At 44.8% G+C, this 16,986-nt stretch overlaps 1 protein-coding gene across 3 annotated transcripts in view; it reads left to right on the top strand.

Moving 5' to 3' along the window:
* SYT16 (synaptotagmin 16) overlaps positions 1–16,986 on the top strand; it is a 73,353-nt gene that overhangs the window by 46,621 nt on the left and 9,746 nt on the right. For all 3 annotated transcript variants that reach the window (XM_033515259.1, XM_033515258.1, XM_033515260.1), the window contains 3 exons: positions 1,827–2,083; positions 5,955–6,398; positions 7,433–7,622. In XM_033515259.1, coding sequence (XP_033371150.1) covers positions 1,827–2,083; positions 5,955–6,398; positions 7,433–7,622 — 891 coding nt within the window. The remainder of the gene's footprint in view (positions 1–1,826; positions 2,084–5,954; positions 6,399–7,432; positions 7,623–16,986) is intronic.

The following is a 16,986-nucleotide window of genomic DNA, read 5'->3' as shown; positions in this document are numbered from 1 at the left end:
TGTCACTACAGGCCTTGGCACAAAGTGTCTCTCCTTCCTTCTTGTAATCCCCCTTCAAGTGTTGAAAAGCAGCAATAAGGTCTTCCTGACCCCTTCTGCTCTCCAGGAGGAACAACCCCAAGTCTCTCAGCCTGTCCTCATGCAAAAGGTGTTTCAGCCCTCAGACAATTTTCATGGCCCTGCTTTGGACCTGCTCTAACAGGTCCATGTCTGTCCTGCATGAGTCAGTTCCCTCAAGACCCTGGAATGCATCTCATCAGGTGCCATGGATCTGTGGATATTCAAAGCTCTCAGACCTGATTTTCTCCTAAGATGGGTGGGACTTCATTCCTCCAGTCCCTGCCTGGAGATTCACAGACTTGAGAGATGTGGGACAAGCAGCTGACAGTGAAAACTGAGAAAGAAAAAGTTGTTGGGTACTTCAGCCTTCTCCATGTCAGTTGCCACCAGATTCTTGATCTCATTTATCAGACAGGGAATAAAAACATTTATTCATTTAGCAAAAGCAAACTAATAGTTTTCTATTAAACACAGCAATTAATACTATTTTTTAAAATTTGAATTTGAGACCAAATTTGAAAAAAAAGTTACTGTTCTTTAGTAGTGACCTTCACAGGAACAAAGCAAGCCCTTCTTGAGCAGGGGAGGGGACAAGATGACTTCCAGAGGCTCCCTCCAACCTCACCTTCCTCTGTGAAACCTTTAAACCCCAAATAGCTCTGTTTGCAAAGGAGATTGTTATGTTTTCATTTCTGTCATCAGCTGTCTGGAAGTACAGCTCATTCCTTCACTGTGACTGCTTTTTCTTATTTGAAAGAGATGAAGGCAAAATCTGTCTTTCCATGTTCCTGAAGCAAGGCTCATCATGAGATGCATTAGGAGGAGGAATGTCCCTGGTTTTCTTCTGAAAGTGCTTGCAGAACACATCCAAGGCCAAATCATGGTGTTTTTTCATCATTAATTACACGTCCCTGGACATGTAATTATCTGTGCTGCTCCACCCAGAGAGCTCTCACTGGTGCTTTCAAGCAGAAAAAAGCACCCTGTGTTCATAGTAGAGATTTCAGTGGTGTAGGAAAGGAACCTGTGGTGTGAAGCAGAGAGGATTATTTTATTCTCATTAATGAAGCTTACTCTAGCCCATGGAGTACGGGCGTGTAGGACAAGATTAATTGAAACTAATAAAAGCAGTTAGGAAATTAGGTAACACATCTCCCCTCAGTCGTCCTTGGGAGGACAATTCGGCCCAAGCACAGATTTTAGAGATTCCTAGTTGGCTTTTGGAGCTGGCCATGCTCACCTAAGCTCTCAGGGATGGGTGAGAGGGTAATGCTGGCCCTCTGTTATGTCTGTGAAGCTGCTTTCCTCACCAGCACCATGCTCTTGAGAACAATGCTAAAGCTTGTCATCTCCTCCTCCTGACCAGGAGGAAATGGTGATTCCTGTTCATCAGGCCTCTGCTGTGCTTTTCTGTAGTTTGATTTGTGTTTTCATAGAAGAGATTGCTTTGGGTCTGCACTTGAATATCCCAGACACTCCACTGACACTTCCATTTTGTGGATAACTTGTTCAAGTAAAGGCAATGGGTTTCTCAGTTCAGGATGGGGTGAGAAATAGCCATGTCCCCTCTCTAAAATGCTGATTTAAACAGGATTGGCTATTTTATTGGTTCAGTGCTGCAAGAAACAGAAACTGTCTATTGTAAGCACTGGAGATTAGGGGAAAGTTAGAAAAAAAATACAAGAAAGGAGAGACAGGCACATTTTGGGAGGGGGAGGAATTTGTTCTAATCCCTCTGAAATTGTTTTCTTGCTGAAAATTGTTAGATCTGGATGGACTAAGCCAACTGAGTTACCAAGACAACGTTTCCTGTCGTGAAGATGACCACGTATCTGTTGATTCAAGAACAACAACCAGGAGAAAGGGCACTGGGCAGCACAAAGGGCCCAGGATGGAGCCCAGAACTGGGGATGGTGTCAGCCAGTCACACAGGGAAGGACGTCTGGAAATGGAGACAGCATTTGCCAGCCAGGGATTGGAAGTAAATGATGCTACTGACAGCTCATCGGCTTGGAGCCCTGAGGTACAGTGGATTATCATTTATTACACATGGTGAAAGCTTTTGAAGGATATTGGGGGCCAAAAAAGGTTAGAGGAGAAATGAAGTGAAAAATTGATCAGCACAGCACAAGATGATGGTGCTTCTGTGTGCTTGTGTGCATGAGCATACACCTCTTCCTTTGTGTTTCCCTTTTCCTGGCATTTTACCTCTTGCTACTAACACTGATTCACAGAAACACTTTCATTGCTTGATTTCTGTCTGCAGTCTCTGAACTGAAATTGGAACTTTAGCTACCCAGCAGCATTTGCTGCCATTTAGCAAAGAGCTCTCTGTGGTGGCCCAGGGCTTGGTCACTGGCTGCAGGTGCAGGGTGTGTGTCCCAGGACACGGTGTGTGGTCACTGGGTCAGATCTGCCTCTTTTTCCAGGTAGTTTCTATGACTCAGACAATGGGAATAATCTGAAAATCTTGAGGCAAATGGTGGGGGCTGGCCTGTGACCTGGCTAAATGACCATAATCTTGGCCCCAGTGATACCAGGCAAACTTTTAGGGAAGGAGAGAACCTGAGTCTGCTTTCCCTCAGCTTTATTTTATTTTGAATCCTCAAGGAAACATTTCAGATGTTAAGGCATTATAAACACCTGATGACTTTGCATCCCCCTTTTCTCTTCTAATCTCTCTGCATGATAAGTTGATTTTTGTTATCTTACCACAGGATTAAATTTCTGGGAAAATATCAGCCTGCATCAGACATATTAAAAGAACAGCACAAAGGTCATATCTTCTCCCTGAGTTAAAAGAGAGCTGTGGAAATCCATACCTCCACCAGACTCTGAGCAACAAGGCTTTGAGGGAAGGTCCCTATCCTTGGAGCAGGCTGCCTGCAGCCAGTTCAGAGCTGGAAGGCAGTTCTTGGTGCAGATGCTCCAGCCCTGAGGGGTGTTTGGAGCAGCATTTTGGTTTTCTGCACAGCCCAATCCCACAAAACACCATTCACCACGTGGCAGCTGTGTGTGCCTGCAGCCCTGCCCTCTCTTTGCTGTGTTTCTGACACACTCTGCTCTCTGAGCCCCATCTGAGGCTCATTTCTTCTTTTCCACGTTTGATGTGCTTTGCCACGGTTCACGTGTGCCGCAGTGTCTCCGGTGTCCTCTTGTATTTCTTTGGAATGCATGGCTCATTTTGCTCCTGGTGTCTACATTTTAAAAATGCAAAGAAGGGTTCCAGCATACTGGAGCAGAAATGCCCAAGACACAGTTTATCTCTTACAAGCAGCTTCTCATTCAAAGGTATTGTGTGGATTAATGAAAGACTTTTTATTGCAGGAACTAAATGTTCTGACATGCCAGAAATGTCCAAGTGTTATTATGCTCCACTCAAAGGACCTCTCTTTAGAGACAGAAATGGTAATTTTATGCTCCTGCAGTGGAACCACAAGTACCATTTCAAGCCTTGTCCATAATTAGCTGCTCTTTCAGGTTTCTCTGGCAGAAATGGACTTATTTTACTTAGTGAAGTGGATGTTGGCTGTCCTGAATGACAGGGTTAGATGTACAGTATCAATGAGGATACTTGGCCTGGCCTCTCAATAACTGTGGTGGGAAGAGGGAAAGAAAAAAAACTCAGATGGAGCATCTAAACCCCAATCTTTCCTTGGATTCCAATTCAAGTGTCTACATCACCAGCACATTCACAAATCACTCGCAGCCCAGCTGGGCTCCAAAGGCAGAGGGGAATTCTGTCAATGACTTCCACAGAAGGAGGATCTGTAGATGTGTAGCAAACCTGCATGGGGGTGAGTCCTGGATAGCACAGTGCTCTCAGGAAGGGCCAGGCCATGAGGTCTCCAAAGCTTGGTTTCCCATGGAAATCTTACTGCCAAGGAGTTTGGCATTTCTCTTTCCCTCTTTGCCTCCAGTTCATGCAGTTTTCTCTGCAGTGGGTCTGGCCACAGCTCTAGTAGCACAATTTGAGATTTCCTGAAATCCAAATGTTTTCTGGCTGTTAGGTCAAAATGCAGATATCTGACCTTCAGTCTGCCTTACACACTGCAGAAAGTGATATGCTCAGTCAGGAAAGTGACTCTAGGATTTTCATTCCTGTGGGTTTGTGCTGATGCACTGGAGTTCACATTTTCCGGCTCAGACATGAAAGCAAAGCTATGCCTCAAGCACGGTTGTCTCCACACTTTAGCAGCAGTCCTTAAATGTGCCTTGATTCAAACTCAAACTCACAGATAAAAGTGTGGAGGGATGAAAATGTGGAAGGAAATACGAGTCAAGCACAATCCCATCCCATATTGAACATTATTTTATCAGACAGACAGAAATAACTTGACTGCTACACAGAAGCACTTCACATTTTTGTAACTCCACTCTCTCTCCAGGCAACCTGGCCTGCCTTGCATTTTTGTTTTTAGCAGCCTGCTGTTCATACAGAGAGGTGTTCCTGTAGCCAAGCAAGTAATTTGGTGTGTTGTTCTCCCTTTGACATTACTTCTGCAAGACATACAACAGCTGGTCACTAATCTGCACGCTTGGACTTTTGTGTTCATGCGCACAAGTCTTAAACACCTCTGAAAAATGTGAAAATCTGGAGCTTTGCATGTCATGGCAGATGAATCTGAGCACTTCAAAAGTAGATTGACAGGAAGTAAACAACAATTTAGATGTTTATCCGAGGCCCTGTTTGAGACACACCACCCCAGACACTTCAGAAGGGACTTAACACCAGACGTCCCGTGGCCCATCATCTGTTCTCTGAACAAAAAGATTCCTGTGTTGGAAAGAAGTGTTACTTGAAATGTGAAAAGAAGATAAATGTTTGAGGAGGAGGGTGACTCAGATGGTGGTGACAGGCCTTAATTCACCTTCTGGCTATTAACTGAAAATCTTTCCCTAGTACAGTGTATACTCATGTTTAAATACAAATCATTGATCACTATAGCAACCCCTTTATCATATGAAGCACATTCTAGCTCTAAGATAAAAAAGCACTGTTGAACAGAAACCCACACACCCACTCAGCAAAAGGTAAGGTGAGCATCCATGGTTTTATCTTGTTTTATCAAGATGGTTTTTGTTTTAAAAGTAGGTAAAAGATTGTGTGTGAATTGGTCTGCACATGTTGTGATTGTTTATTTTGAATTTTTTATTCTGAATGTATTAGTACCCAAACTGAACAGAAGGAACAGATGCCTCTCTTGGGAGATTTTAGAAGGGTATAAAGAATCAATATGTATTTAATCAGACTGCTTTTCTCCATTATCATTACTTTTGCAATAGAAAAACTATTGAATTACGGGATAGCATCTAGAAATGGAATTTCCATTCCACAAGAAATTCTGACATGGTGATTTCCTCTTCAAATTGAACACAATTTTTTTTTTTTTAAATTTTTAGCAGAACAAAATATCAAAAAATTTGCAGATTCAGCTGAATTGTTTGATTTTAATAATGTAATAAGAAAAAAAAATCCACCTTGAAAAACAATTCCAGTGTATGTTCAAAGTAACAGGTTAAGTAGGTCAAAATGTTTTGCTGGTGCCTCAATATTGACCTGAATGAAATGCAAAAATCCCTTTGTTTAGGTTTTCTCTATGTAGAATGTTTGCCAAATTAACCATCTCCTGCAAAACACTTAAATATTGATGAAACTTTTTGCTGGAAATGTTTCAACAAGTGCTGTTGCTTACTAGAGCTTATGGGGACTATTACACAAAATCAGGCAATTAATCATTGGCCTTTCCAGAAATAGTGGGATCCATAAATCACACAGCAACTGCCTATGCTTGCAGGCACAAGTGAGGAGAAAAATTTCTTTTTAAATGGATTTGGAATCATAGAGACAGTTGAACTCCAGTGGAGGTTTCACTTCTTCCTTCTCTTTCCAGGAGCACAACGAAGCGAGCATCGCGCCAGCCCATCACGGTGCCCATGAGCCCATCTGCAAATGTGGGGACCTGGATGTCATCTTCACCTATAAATCCTCAAGCCAAAAGCTCATAGCCACTGTCCTGGAGGCCAGGGACATCCCAGACAAGGACCGCAGTGGCGTGAACACCTGGCAAGTGCACGCGGTTCTGATGCCGGGCAAGAGACAGAGGGGTAAGACGAGTGTGCAGAGAGGACCCATCCCCATCTTCCAGGACAAAATCACCTTCAGCAAGCTGGAAGCTCAGGAGCTGAGCAGCCAGGCCGTTCGCTTCCGCCTCTACGCCGTGCACAAGGTGGTTGGGGAGAAGATGATGGGGGAGCAGCTGTTCTACCTGAGCGGCATCAGCCAGGAAGGGGAGGTGAAGGTGACGCTGCTCCTGGAGCCAAGGAGTAACCTGAGTGTAAGTTTGATGAAGGACAGATGGAGTCCATAACACTGGTTTTTGGTGAATATGGTGTTCCTGAAGTCTTTCATTCAGTGTGTGTGTGACTGGCGGGTCTGACCTGCTGTCACTACAAAAGTTATCAGTAAGGGGAAGCACAGGGCTTTTCTTCCCTGTGCAAAGCTGTGTTTTATTAACAGCTCAGCTAGCAAGCTTTCACAAAACCGTGTGGATCTACTACATCTGCACGAGTCACCACATGCTGTGCTGTTCAGATACAGTAGGCTGGTCTGGGAAGCACCAAGGCATAATTAGTCTTAATTTCCATGAGGTCCCTGTGCACCACTGTGCTGATACTGCCCTAGGTACCTCATTTGGCCCTAGACACCAGCTCGTGGATCTCCACTGTGCAGTTTCCATCTTGCCAGGAATGCTTAGTAAGGCTCCTCTACGTGGCAGATGGAAGTGGAGAGGTGGGTCATGTGAAGAGGAACTGGCTGTGCTGCTTCTTGATTTTCCATGCACATCACAGTTGAATCCAGCTCTGGCTATGCCAATCAATTTGTGTAGATGAGCTCTGTCGTGATTCATTGTCTACAAAAAGCTCAGAGAGAGGCTGTGCACGTGAAATGAATAAAACTTCCTACTCCAGGTGAAGTGGAGAATAGTGAAAGCGTTGTGGTACAAGGAGAGAAAGTAAGAAAATTCACAGTACAAGGCCAGAAACTGCCAAACTGAAAAGTGTATTCCATCCAAAAGCCATTATCAAGGAGATGCACAGAGTATTAGTGTAGTAGGATGTTTGCTCATCTCAGAGGCTTTGATTTACACTCGTGATAACACTTCACTCAGAGTTCCTCATCTTTAAAGAGAAAGTTCAGAGATGTGTTTTTGTAAAAGCGATGCTCTGATTCTTCTGGTGCCCCAGCATAATTAATTCTCAGTTATTGTAATTTCTTCAGAGACATCTTACTAAACAAGGCCACGAGATATAAATTAAGGAGGGGGGTGGTGAATGTCCTGATGATTCTCTCAGTGCTCTTTCCCTGCAGAGTGCAGATTCTCAGCTGAGTCTGTCAGCAATCTCTCACAGTGATAGCGCTTCCTCAACACAGTCCCTGTCACATGGAGGGGTGCCAGAGCTGCTCGTGGGACTGTCATACAATGCCACTACAGGGAGACTGTCAGTGGAGATGATCAAAGGCAGTCATTTCCGAAACCTTGCAATTAATAGACCACCTGGTAAGTACTTTCTCTGCTATTAAATAGCACCATTGAGCCAAAATTTGCTTTTTTATTTTCTTCCTCAAGGAACTCAACTGCAGCGTTTCTGAGCTGGGTTTCCTTGCAGAGTACCTGATTGAAAATTAAGTATTATTTCAGATCCATGCACTGATAAATATTACAGGGCAATTGGAGGGAATCATATGAAGGCTCAGCTGATGGGACAGTAATACCCAAATGTCTGCTTTATTGCTCATATCTTTACAAGATCTGATTATGGCAAAAGTGCTGTTGTACCCAATGCACAGAGTAATTCTCAGCAGATCCATTAAAAAAGAGCAAGAAGCACTTCCCAAGTGTTTAAATGTCACTATGTGACCCACAGAGGCCCTGCCTGGTGCCATTAAGTGTTTCCCAGGGCTACACTTGGTTTAGTCCCCTTGCTGTGCTGCTGAGTGCTGGGAGACCCAGTGCTCTGGGCCCTTTGGGGACCCTCCTGCTGTGAATTCTCCACTGCTGCACAAGGAAACTTCTGCAGAAGGAAGATCTGAGAGTTGTTGCAACAGCTGAGTTCCAGTCCTAAAGGAAAAAATGGGAATTGCCTCAGAGTAGGTGCAGTTGGTGCCTGAGCTGCAGAAAGTCCTTGAGAAGGATGGTGCTGGTGATGTCCATGGCAGGGATGGAGTCACAGCCACAGTCACCTGCTGCTGCTGTTCAACCTTGTTCAGCCTCATTCAGGGGTTGGGCAGCAGTGCTTCATTCATCTCCTGCTGTCCTTTTGCCTGTCTGAAACCAGCAGCTAATGGCAATGTGAAAACACCTTTCTGTGTGTTGGTGTGTTTGCTTTCTGTGGTGTGTGCCTGCTTGTCAAAGCTGGTGAATCTTTGACAGCTCCTTGCCTTCTCTGGGTTGGACAGAGTATCTCGAGCTGCAAAACACTGAAATTGCTTTTGCAAGATGCTCTCCTCTTTGGTTCACATCTAGCAAAATATTTATGAGATATTTCATTACATGGATGTGAAAAGTCAGGTTTTCCACTAAACTGTACTTAAGTAGGTTACAGAAACAATCTGTGTCATCAGTCAGTCCCTTGAGAATTAAGGGTAAATCTGTGCAACAGTAAAACACCTGACCCCAGCCTGTGCAGCCCTCACTGTCTTTTATTAGCTGTGACAACATAGTTCTCCACGTGGGTTACTTAAAACCACATTCTTGTTTGCATGTACATGTTTTAATAAAAGGTTTTAAGTTGGGATCTTTTCCAGTAATTTAAAACAAAAGTAGACAAAGGCAACCTTGCCCCTGCAGAGAGCTCTCCTGTTTATATATGCTGCAGAGCAGACACACCCTAAAGTTTTACTCTCAGAAATGAAATTAAAGTAGTCCCCATATAGGTCCAAATAAATTTTCAGGCATCTGTAATGCCCACTTCTTTTCCACATAAATGAAATTTCATCCTTTCTGTATCCAGATGATACAGAGCAGTGTCAGACCAATATCTCTCAATGCTAGATCAACCTTTAGGTGAAACATAGAAATCCATTATTTATTATAAGCAAACTCTGAACCTATCAAAATCTACTTCTTTTTTTCCAAGTCACATTGTTGCTTCTGCCTTCTGAATTGTTCTCTGACTGCAAAGCCCCCAGTAGTGTGATGAGAAAAAGAAAACCCAGTGAAGCAGAAACTGAAAGAAATTAAAAGGAAGGAAGGAAAGCAGCCCTTGCCCAGGTGCTGGAGTAGCATTTCACTGATAACCCCTCAGGCCCTGCAGAGCAGGGCTGTGAGGGCCCTCGTTATGTCTGGAACATGCTGCTGGCTGAATGAGATGCTCAGTAAGTCCTTCACAAGGTGAAAGCTAAAACTGCTGAGCCCCTTTTTGGAGGGTGAGCAAAGAGCCCTTGTGTTTTCTTAAATAGGTCCTATTTGAGCTTCCGCTGTTCAAGGCTCAGAGGGAGTGATTTCTTTAAAGTATCATGGAAATTTTGGATATAATAGCCCTGTGGAACACCTGAATACTGAGCCTAAACTGCTATTCAGGGCAGCCATTTATAGTAAGACTGAGAGAAGCCAAGGGGCAGAATCCCTCTCCATTCCCAGCCCTGCACACACAGACCCTGTACAGGACCCATATGTGGTCCTGTCAGCTTTTAGGAATGGCAAAGGAGTTTTGCACAACAGCAAAGTCTCCAGCTGTGCTTTTTGCCCACCTTGACCCTCTTCTCTGCCACCTGTACACCCACAGGATGTGTGCTGCCTCCTTGGCATCCTTGCTCAGGGATTTCAGTGTGTGCAGGAGAAGGAACTGGACTGGAGCATTGGTGATTTTAGGTGTTAAAGACTGCAGAGGCTGAGACAGATGGTTTTCTAGAGAAGAAAAAGGAGATGATGCCTGTCTCAGTGTTTCCTGGGCACATTTTCTCCTTCACTTAAACCTTTAAAGTGAGTCAGGTAAATGTCAAAGTCATGGGTGTTTATGTGGGTAATAAATGGGTTAGAAAACAGCTGGGCAGCTTACAAAGACTTAAACTGTGCAGGCAGTGTCTTCCTTTCAGGTTACAAATATGGGATTTAAGAATAGTTTGGTGGAGGATAAGTGTGCAGGTATTGTTCTGGGGAACATGCTGAGCTATAGGCCTAAGCTTACATTCCCTGATCACACAGATAGATCCATTATCACTCAGAGCACTTAAGAGCACTCAAGAGCGTGGCTCCAGCATTGGACCGTAAATTATCTGGGTGTGCCAAAAAGCCTCGTGCAGAAAAGCATCTTACAGTTTTGTCAGATGTGGACACTGTTGGTATTTTAGTGCTAATGGCTTGTGTGCTGTGCACCTCATTCTCCTTGCTTCTTTTAAAAATCATTAACCTGTGCTGGCATTTTGTAGGAGTTTGTATTTTGGCCTGTGGTCTTGTATCTTAGAACAAAATGCAGTGTTGGTTTAAAGGGTGTTTATTATTTAAAAAAAAAAAAAAAAGTAACAAGAGAAGCTTACACCACTGGCAGAAATGTCATTAAAAATTTATAACCAGTTACATACTATGTGCATGGAAGTAATACCTTGGGATCACAGTGATGGACCAGGAATCATTTGAGCTAGTCAGTGCATAAACACAAAGCACAGAAATGTGTCTGCCCATGTGATACTAAACCTTCATCAGCTGCTCTGCTGGGTACAGCTCTGTCTCCTCTAATCCAGCCTTCCTTCTGTTCCCTTCTGCATTTCTTTTGGGGTTTATGTCTGTGTGTAATGCAATGTGAGAAGAGCTATTGTGAAGTTATTCCCTCGCCTAAGAAAAGTCCTCCAAGCTTCTCGTCAGCTGCAGAATTAATCACACATAATAATTGCATCCGTGCATGATCATTATTATGCCAGCAGCATATTAACCCCATTAAACAAATACAATAGAACTGATGCTGGAGTAGACAGGAGGGGAGAGAACAAACTCTCAGGATTTCTATGGGGAACAGGAGAAATTCTTGAAGTAAAGACTTGCCTGGAAACAAACATCTACCTGAGCCCCAGGTAACAATGCCAACAAGTACAGAAAATGCTCCCATAGGAAAATTAGGATCTTTACATTAGGATCCTATTTGTTCTGGGATCAGAGTGCTTGAAAGCCATTAGTGGATTTTATCTGCTTATTTTTGAGGGAAAAGTTATTATCCCTGTTACATTCCTGGAGAACAAAGGCACAGGTTAATTCCTTTAATTCAAAACAGGCTGGGAAGCTGAATAAGATAAATTAACTTTTAACCTGCATATCTTGCTCTGAACAGGGAACTTGCTTGAGCTCCTAAAGCTTTGTGATTCATGTTCCCATGCCATCAGTAATGGAAGGAGGGATCTGTGCCAGGGCAAGCTGGGATGGATTCACTCCTCCAGACATTGGATATCAGAGATGTGCTGGGGAGCTTCTTGCTGCTGCTGAGTGCTTGCCAGTCAGTGGCAGTAAGATCGTGGAAAACCACCTCTCCTTCTGTACCTTCTTGTTGCCAATCCAAGAAAATAGCTGGAATAAGCTTATAAGAAGAAGAGCTGAGGAAGCTTTGTTCTGGGTGGAAAAGATGAGGCCAGATGCAAGGAGCCCCAGGAGGATGTCTCAGTAACGAGCAGCTGGGCAGTGAGGTGGAAGAGGAAGTGTGGATGGGTGTAAGGTATTGCATGGGGACACAGGTGGAATTCAAATGTGATCTGATGGACCCAGAGCCACTTGAGAGTGAAATATTAGGCTTATGGTAAATAGCTGCAGGAAAATGTCAGCTCAAGGGTCACCAATAGTAGTGAAAAAAAAAATCCCAGTTTAAGGTGGACAAAATGGAAAATTGGTATTTGATTGTGAATACACATTCACTGGTGTAATGAACACTGTGTACAGTTCTGCCTTTCTCTGTCCAGACAGAATATGCAGAACTGAAAAGATGTGGTGAGGAGAGTTGTAGGCAATCAGGACAATGGGAACAGTTTCCAGTGAGCTGTAGCTGAATAGACTGTGCCTCCCAGGATGCTACAACAAAGGGAGATGGGGGAGGATTCACAGAGGTCTCTAGGTGTCATTGGGAAAGTGTCAATTTGGGAAAGTGTCAATTTGTCTTCCCCTGATACAAAACCAAAGGATGGTAAAAGGAAAGGAGGAGGGAGCAGGTTCTGAAGAGGAGACAGCTCTTCACCTACACCGTCACATCCCTCACTACAGGATGTCCTGGACACTGGAAGCCTGCTTCAGTTCTGTGCAGCACAGGAGAAATCCACAGAGAAAGTTCCACAGAGGATTGTTAAATACAAAGCCTCTGACTGAGGATGTTCTTGAGTCACGAATCGCTGGAGATTCGAGAGTGCTTGTGAGAGAGCCAGCATTTGCTGTATTCTCATGGACTCGCTGCTGTGTGTGCTACTGGCTCCTCTTGGGTGGATGGGCTGGCTGGGTACAGCTCTTCCCACCACAGCTGGGGCGTGGCACTGAGCAGGCTTAGGAGAACGAATGTCACCATCAAAACAAGTGAAAAATGGGCTTTCAAGGAGGGACTGTGAGATTTTTGAGGGGGATATTCCATAATAGTCAGACGTCCAGGGATAGTGCTTGGTTATCCAGTGATGTTTTCAATAGCTTTAGGTTTCTAAAGGGTCTGTGAAAAGCACAGTCCACGATACAGTTGCTGGGTATAGAAATGAAGATCTTTCTGAATCAAAGGGCTGCATTTGAAGTGGATGGATGGTGATGCTCTCCCACTCCCATAGCTGTGAACAACAAAATTCTTCCCCTCCCAAAACAAGCAGAAGAAAAAAGCCATGTCTACCAGAATGGAACAATCCTAAATCCAAATTTCAGCTGGAGCTGAGTGCTCAGTGTGAATCTGCCGTGGCGCTGTGGAGCAGCAGCGTTTGCAGAAGATCTGATCACAGGCTGTGCAATCAAGCCATGCCCCTGGGTGCTGCTGCCGGAGGTGACAAGAGCCGGGCTAAGCACCCTCACATGCTGCTGTGGCTGGGAAGGTGTGTATCCATCCATGCTGCCTGATCTGCTCGGCTCTGCATTGCTGGTAAAGCTCCAGCCCCCTCTCTGAGGCAGCAGCAGTGCCCTGATGTGGAAAAGAGCAGAAATGCCCTTATCAGAGGAGAGTCACAGTGTGCACCTGGGGAGGTGTCTGTGCCCTCCTCAGGGCTGGGGAGTGCAGGCAGGTGGTGAACTGGCTCTGCAGCCTGACACATGTCCCAGGAGAGGCTGTGCTGTGAAATGGAGTGGGCATTGAGGCAGCAGAGGAGGATCACTGAGGAACTGAGCTCCAAGGTTCTCTGGAACTTTCCTTCCTGAGAGACCTGTGCAGCTGGTTCCAGGGGGCCCTCATCTCCTGCCCCTCTTGCAAGTCCCTGAAGCAGCAATTCCCTCCCCTCAGGCTGAGCAGTGCTTCCAGGGAGCATTCCTTTCTGCTGCATTTGAAATTACAGGCGCTGCTGGTCTGCTCTCTGATGACTCACATGTTGTGAAGGTTGCCAGATCCCAACCTCTCCCTTGTGAGAGAGCCGCCAGCCCCGGGAGAGGGAACCTGAGAAGAGGAGGCTTGGTGGAACAGGGAAAGGAAAGTTGGCTTCTCAGCAGTGTAGTAGGCAGCTCCCAGCTCTTGTATGATTTATACACTAGGCCATAAACTGCCTTAATCCAGACTTCCATGACGTGGGGTTGGGATCAAAAGCTCGGGTCTCATTCTCCTCCCTGCTATTTTACTGATGCAGCTGCAGCGAGCCCAGCTCAGAGTGTGAGTGTTCAGTGTTCTGCCCAACTGCTGGTTGAAAGGGGAGGCAAAGCCAGGACAAATGCTCTTCTGGGCCTCAAACTGAGACCTCACGTTGAGCTGCCTGTACAGAGCAGCGCAGAGCCGGGCTCCGGGGCCGCTTCGCCACGCGGTGCTGCCGTTCATTATGTAGGCTGGGAGCGTGGGCTTGCCAGCTGGGGGAAATTAAGCTCCAGGCCCAGGGCTTTCTTCTACTGCGGCTGTTATTAGTCTGGATTGCAGCATGCTGACATGGTTATCCTGCTTTTGGAAATGAGCTAGCTTGCCTGGAGCGCGGGTGGGAAAGTCCGCACGGCGCTGTGCGGTACCCTGCAGTCCACAGACGTGAGGGGTCAGGAGTCTGTGGTTGTTTACTTCCTTTCTAAATATAAATTCAAGCAGGGGGTTGGCTTTTGTATTTGCAGTGCTCTTGCTCATGGGTCAGCTTTACTAATAATGGTGGTGCTCAGTGCAAGTGAAAGCAGAACGCAGGCTGTGGTCCCTGCTCCAAAAACAGGAGTGCATAAATTACAGCTGATTATTCCCCTGAGTTGTCATTATCAGTTAGTTCCCTCAGAAGAATCATGACAGAAATGGGTCATTAGAAGAATCCTGGAAAAACTGATTGCCTTTGCAGATGAGCTCTGGAGAGGTGTTTGATGGTTGATGGAGACAGAGCAGTCTGCGTGAGGAGAGCTTTGCCCAACCCTCTGGAGTAAGAAGATGCAGCACTAGCCCAAAATGTGTCTGGCTTCTTACAGCATTCCTTGATTTAATGCTTTTCACTCTGGTATTAAATGCTGAGATGTTGATATTTTATGCATACGTGAACATTGGTATGAGTCCACTCGTACCAGAGAGGCAAGATGAGTTCAGAGTGAAAATGCTCTGCAGCAAGAACTTCTGTTCCAAAACCTGCATGGAAAGGAGAGCCTGGTGGATGTGGTGCTAAAATTGGTCTCGGCAAAATTAGACTTTGTTCTTGAATCTTCACAGACTTTTGTGTAACCGTGGGCAAGCTGCAGCCTCAGACACTCCCAGATATTAAGAGGTCTCACTGTTCCTCATGTCAGTGAGATGGGTGCCTAAACAGAAGGTGAGCACTTAGGCATTTTCAAGAATGTCAGCCCTAATCTCTTTTTCTTTTGTGCTTGATGGAGGTGGCACAAAAGTAAACACTCTGAAGAGCACAGAGTGCTGAGACACCACGGTAATGAGGCCATTACTGAACCTGAGCATGTAATTAGATGGAAAATGTTTGCCTTCATAATGAATAGATGCTCTTACACATACATTCCTCAGTAAATCTTCCGGCTCATCCTTGCTGTAGCTCCACTAATTTCACTGTGTAACTGGGGATGGATTTTCTTTGGCAAAGTCATCAGGAGGGGAGAGCTCTCCATCAAGAAAAGCTGTGTTTTCTGATGAGATACCTAAAAAAATGCTGCCAAGAGCACAATGCAGGAAGGGAGAACGACAATCTTAAAATTTAGTTAGTGAGGCAGAATAACAGCTCAGCCTCGTATGTACCATCTCTGCAAAGCAAATTTCGGATGCTAAATATATGATCCACACCTACTCTTTTATTTCTGTTCAGGCAAGCTTGATTCTTTTGGCTGGTAAAATACACCCAGTGGAATAAACTTGAGGAGAATTAGCAGCCCGATTTAGTTGTCACTTGCACTGGTTTTGTGCCGGTGTTTTCTCGGGGGTGATTAGGGCTCCTGGTATTCTCTCTGGCTTGAGAACAGTCTCCTTCCAGCCTGATCCAGATGATACACACAGAATCCCTACCCACCTTGGTATTGAACAAACAAGGCCTTGGTATAGAATTATGTAAAAAATCTGAGATATATTAAAGAAAAGGCCAACTTTTCTGAGTTTTTAAACTCACTGCTGGTGTGCTGCTCATTTTTCCTCAAAGCCAGGTGTGTTATCCCTCATTTGCAAAAGTTGAGGCCTCAGTCAGGGATGTGACATCCCAGAGTTTATGACTGTAAGACACTCATCCATTCATTGCCTGCAAAATTAACTGGGACATGCTGAAACAGAATCCTGTGAGGTGTTTTAGCTGTGGTGCTCGCTTTAGTGTTAACACCTAAATCATCTGTAATGGTATCACTGTCTGCTTGATCACTGCTGAGTTATGGCATCTGCTTTTTTGATTATGAATTGGTTGACTCCTTTGGGCACTGTTCAGATGAATGTGCCTGCAGTTAGGTGTGATGAATCCCACCTGAGCTGCCAGTACTGGTGAAAGTCAGAAGGAAGGATGACAGCAAGGTATACTAAGGCTAAAATCTAGACCTCAGTCTTCTTGTCTTCTTAGAAAAAGAGATGCAGGCATGTATGGGGGACTTTTCCCTAAAATAGCATAGGGAGGTAATGTTGGGTTGGTTGTGAAAAGAAAGAAAAATTTTGAAATTCAAACAGAGGATTGTACTAATTATCTGCTTGTTTGTATTTAAAAATCAGCCCAGTGGAATTCTTCCAATATTTTGAAATCCCTTTCTCAGAAGAAGAAAAAAAACAAAAGAAAAAAAAAAGAATACCATTAAGAAAATCCATAAAACCTCTATTTCCAGGGAGTTCCCTGCAGTCTAGACCAGCAGCCAGGACTTACACATGAGGAATGCTTCAGTGCACATTATGGTTTGTCAGTGCCAAGCACAGTGACATCCCTACAAATACTGTAGGAGTCGTGTCTGGTTTCACATTGAGTCAAGCTGGAACACGGGGTCCTCTCTTGGGCTTTGTGTTCCTGATGGGCCTGAAGTTCTTACAGATTTCAGTCCCTCAGCACTGAATATTTAGGTGGAGATTAGTCCACCTTTCAATAAAGTGTTTTTTTTTTTTTCCTTCCCAGATGCAATCAGGAAACTGAATCAAATCTTTGCCTTTCTGTGTGACAAGTGGGTTTTTGCTGGCAAGATCCTCCTCATCCCCAGCGTTATGCTGGGAACCAAGCAGGCACCCCCAGCTAATGGCTGGGCTGAACTTTCCCTGCAGTAACTTGATAGCTGTACAGCTGTGCAGGCTCACAATTTGCTCCTTGATTGTCAGCCTCCTGACAGCTTTTTCAGTGGAACAGTTTGAGAGGAGCGGGAAGCC

Source organism: Parus major, chromosome 5 (assembly GCF_001522545.3).
Source record: "Parus major isolate Abel chromosome 5, Parus_major1.1, whole genome shotgun sequence".
In the NCBI taxonomy this organism is placed as follows: Eukaryota; Metazoa; Chordata; class Aves; order Passeriformes; family Paridae; genus Parus; species Parus major.
The sequence above is the reverse complement of the archived record's forward strand: the minus strand, read 5'-3'. Positions and strand labels throughout refer to the sequence as shown.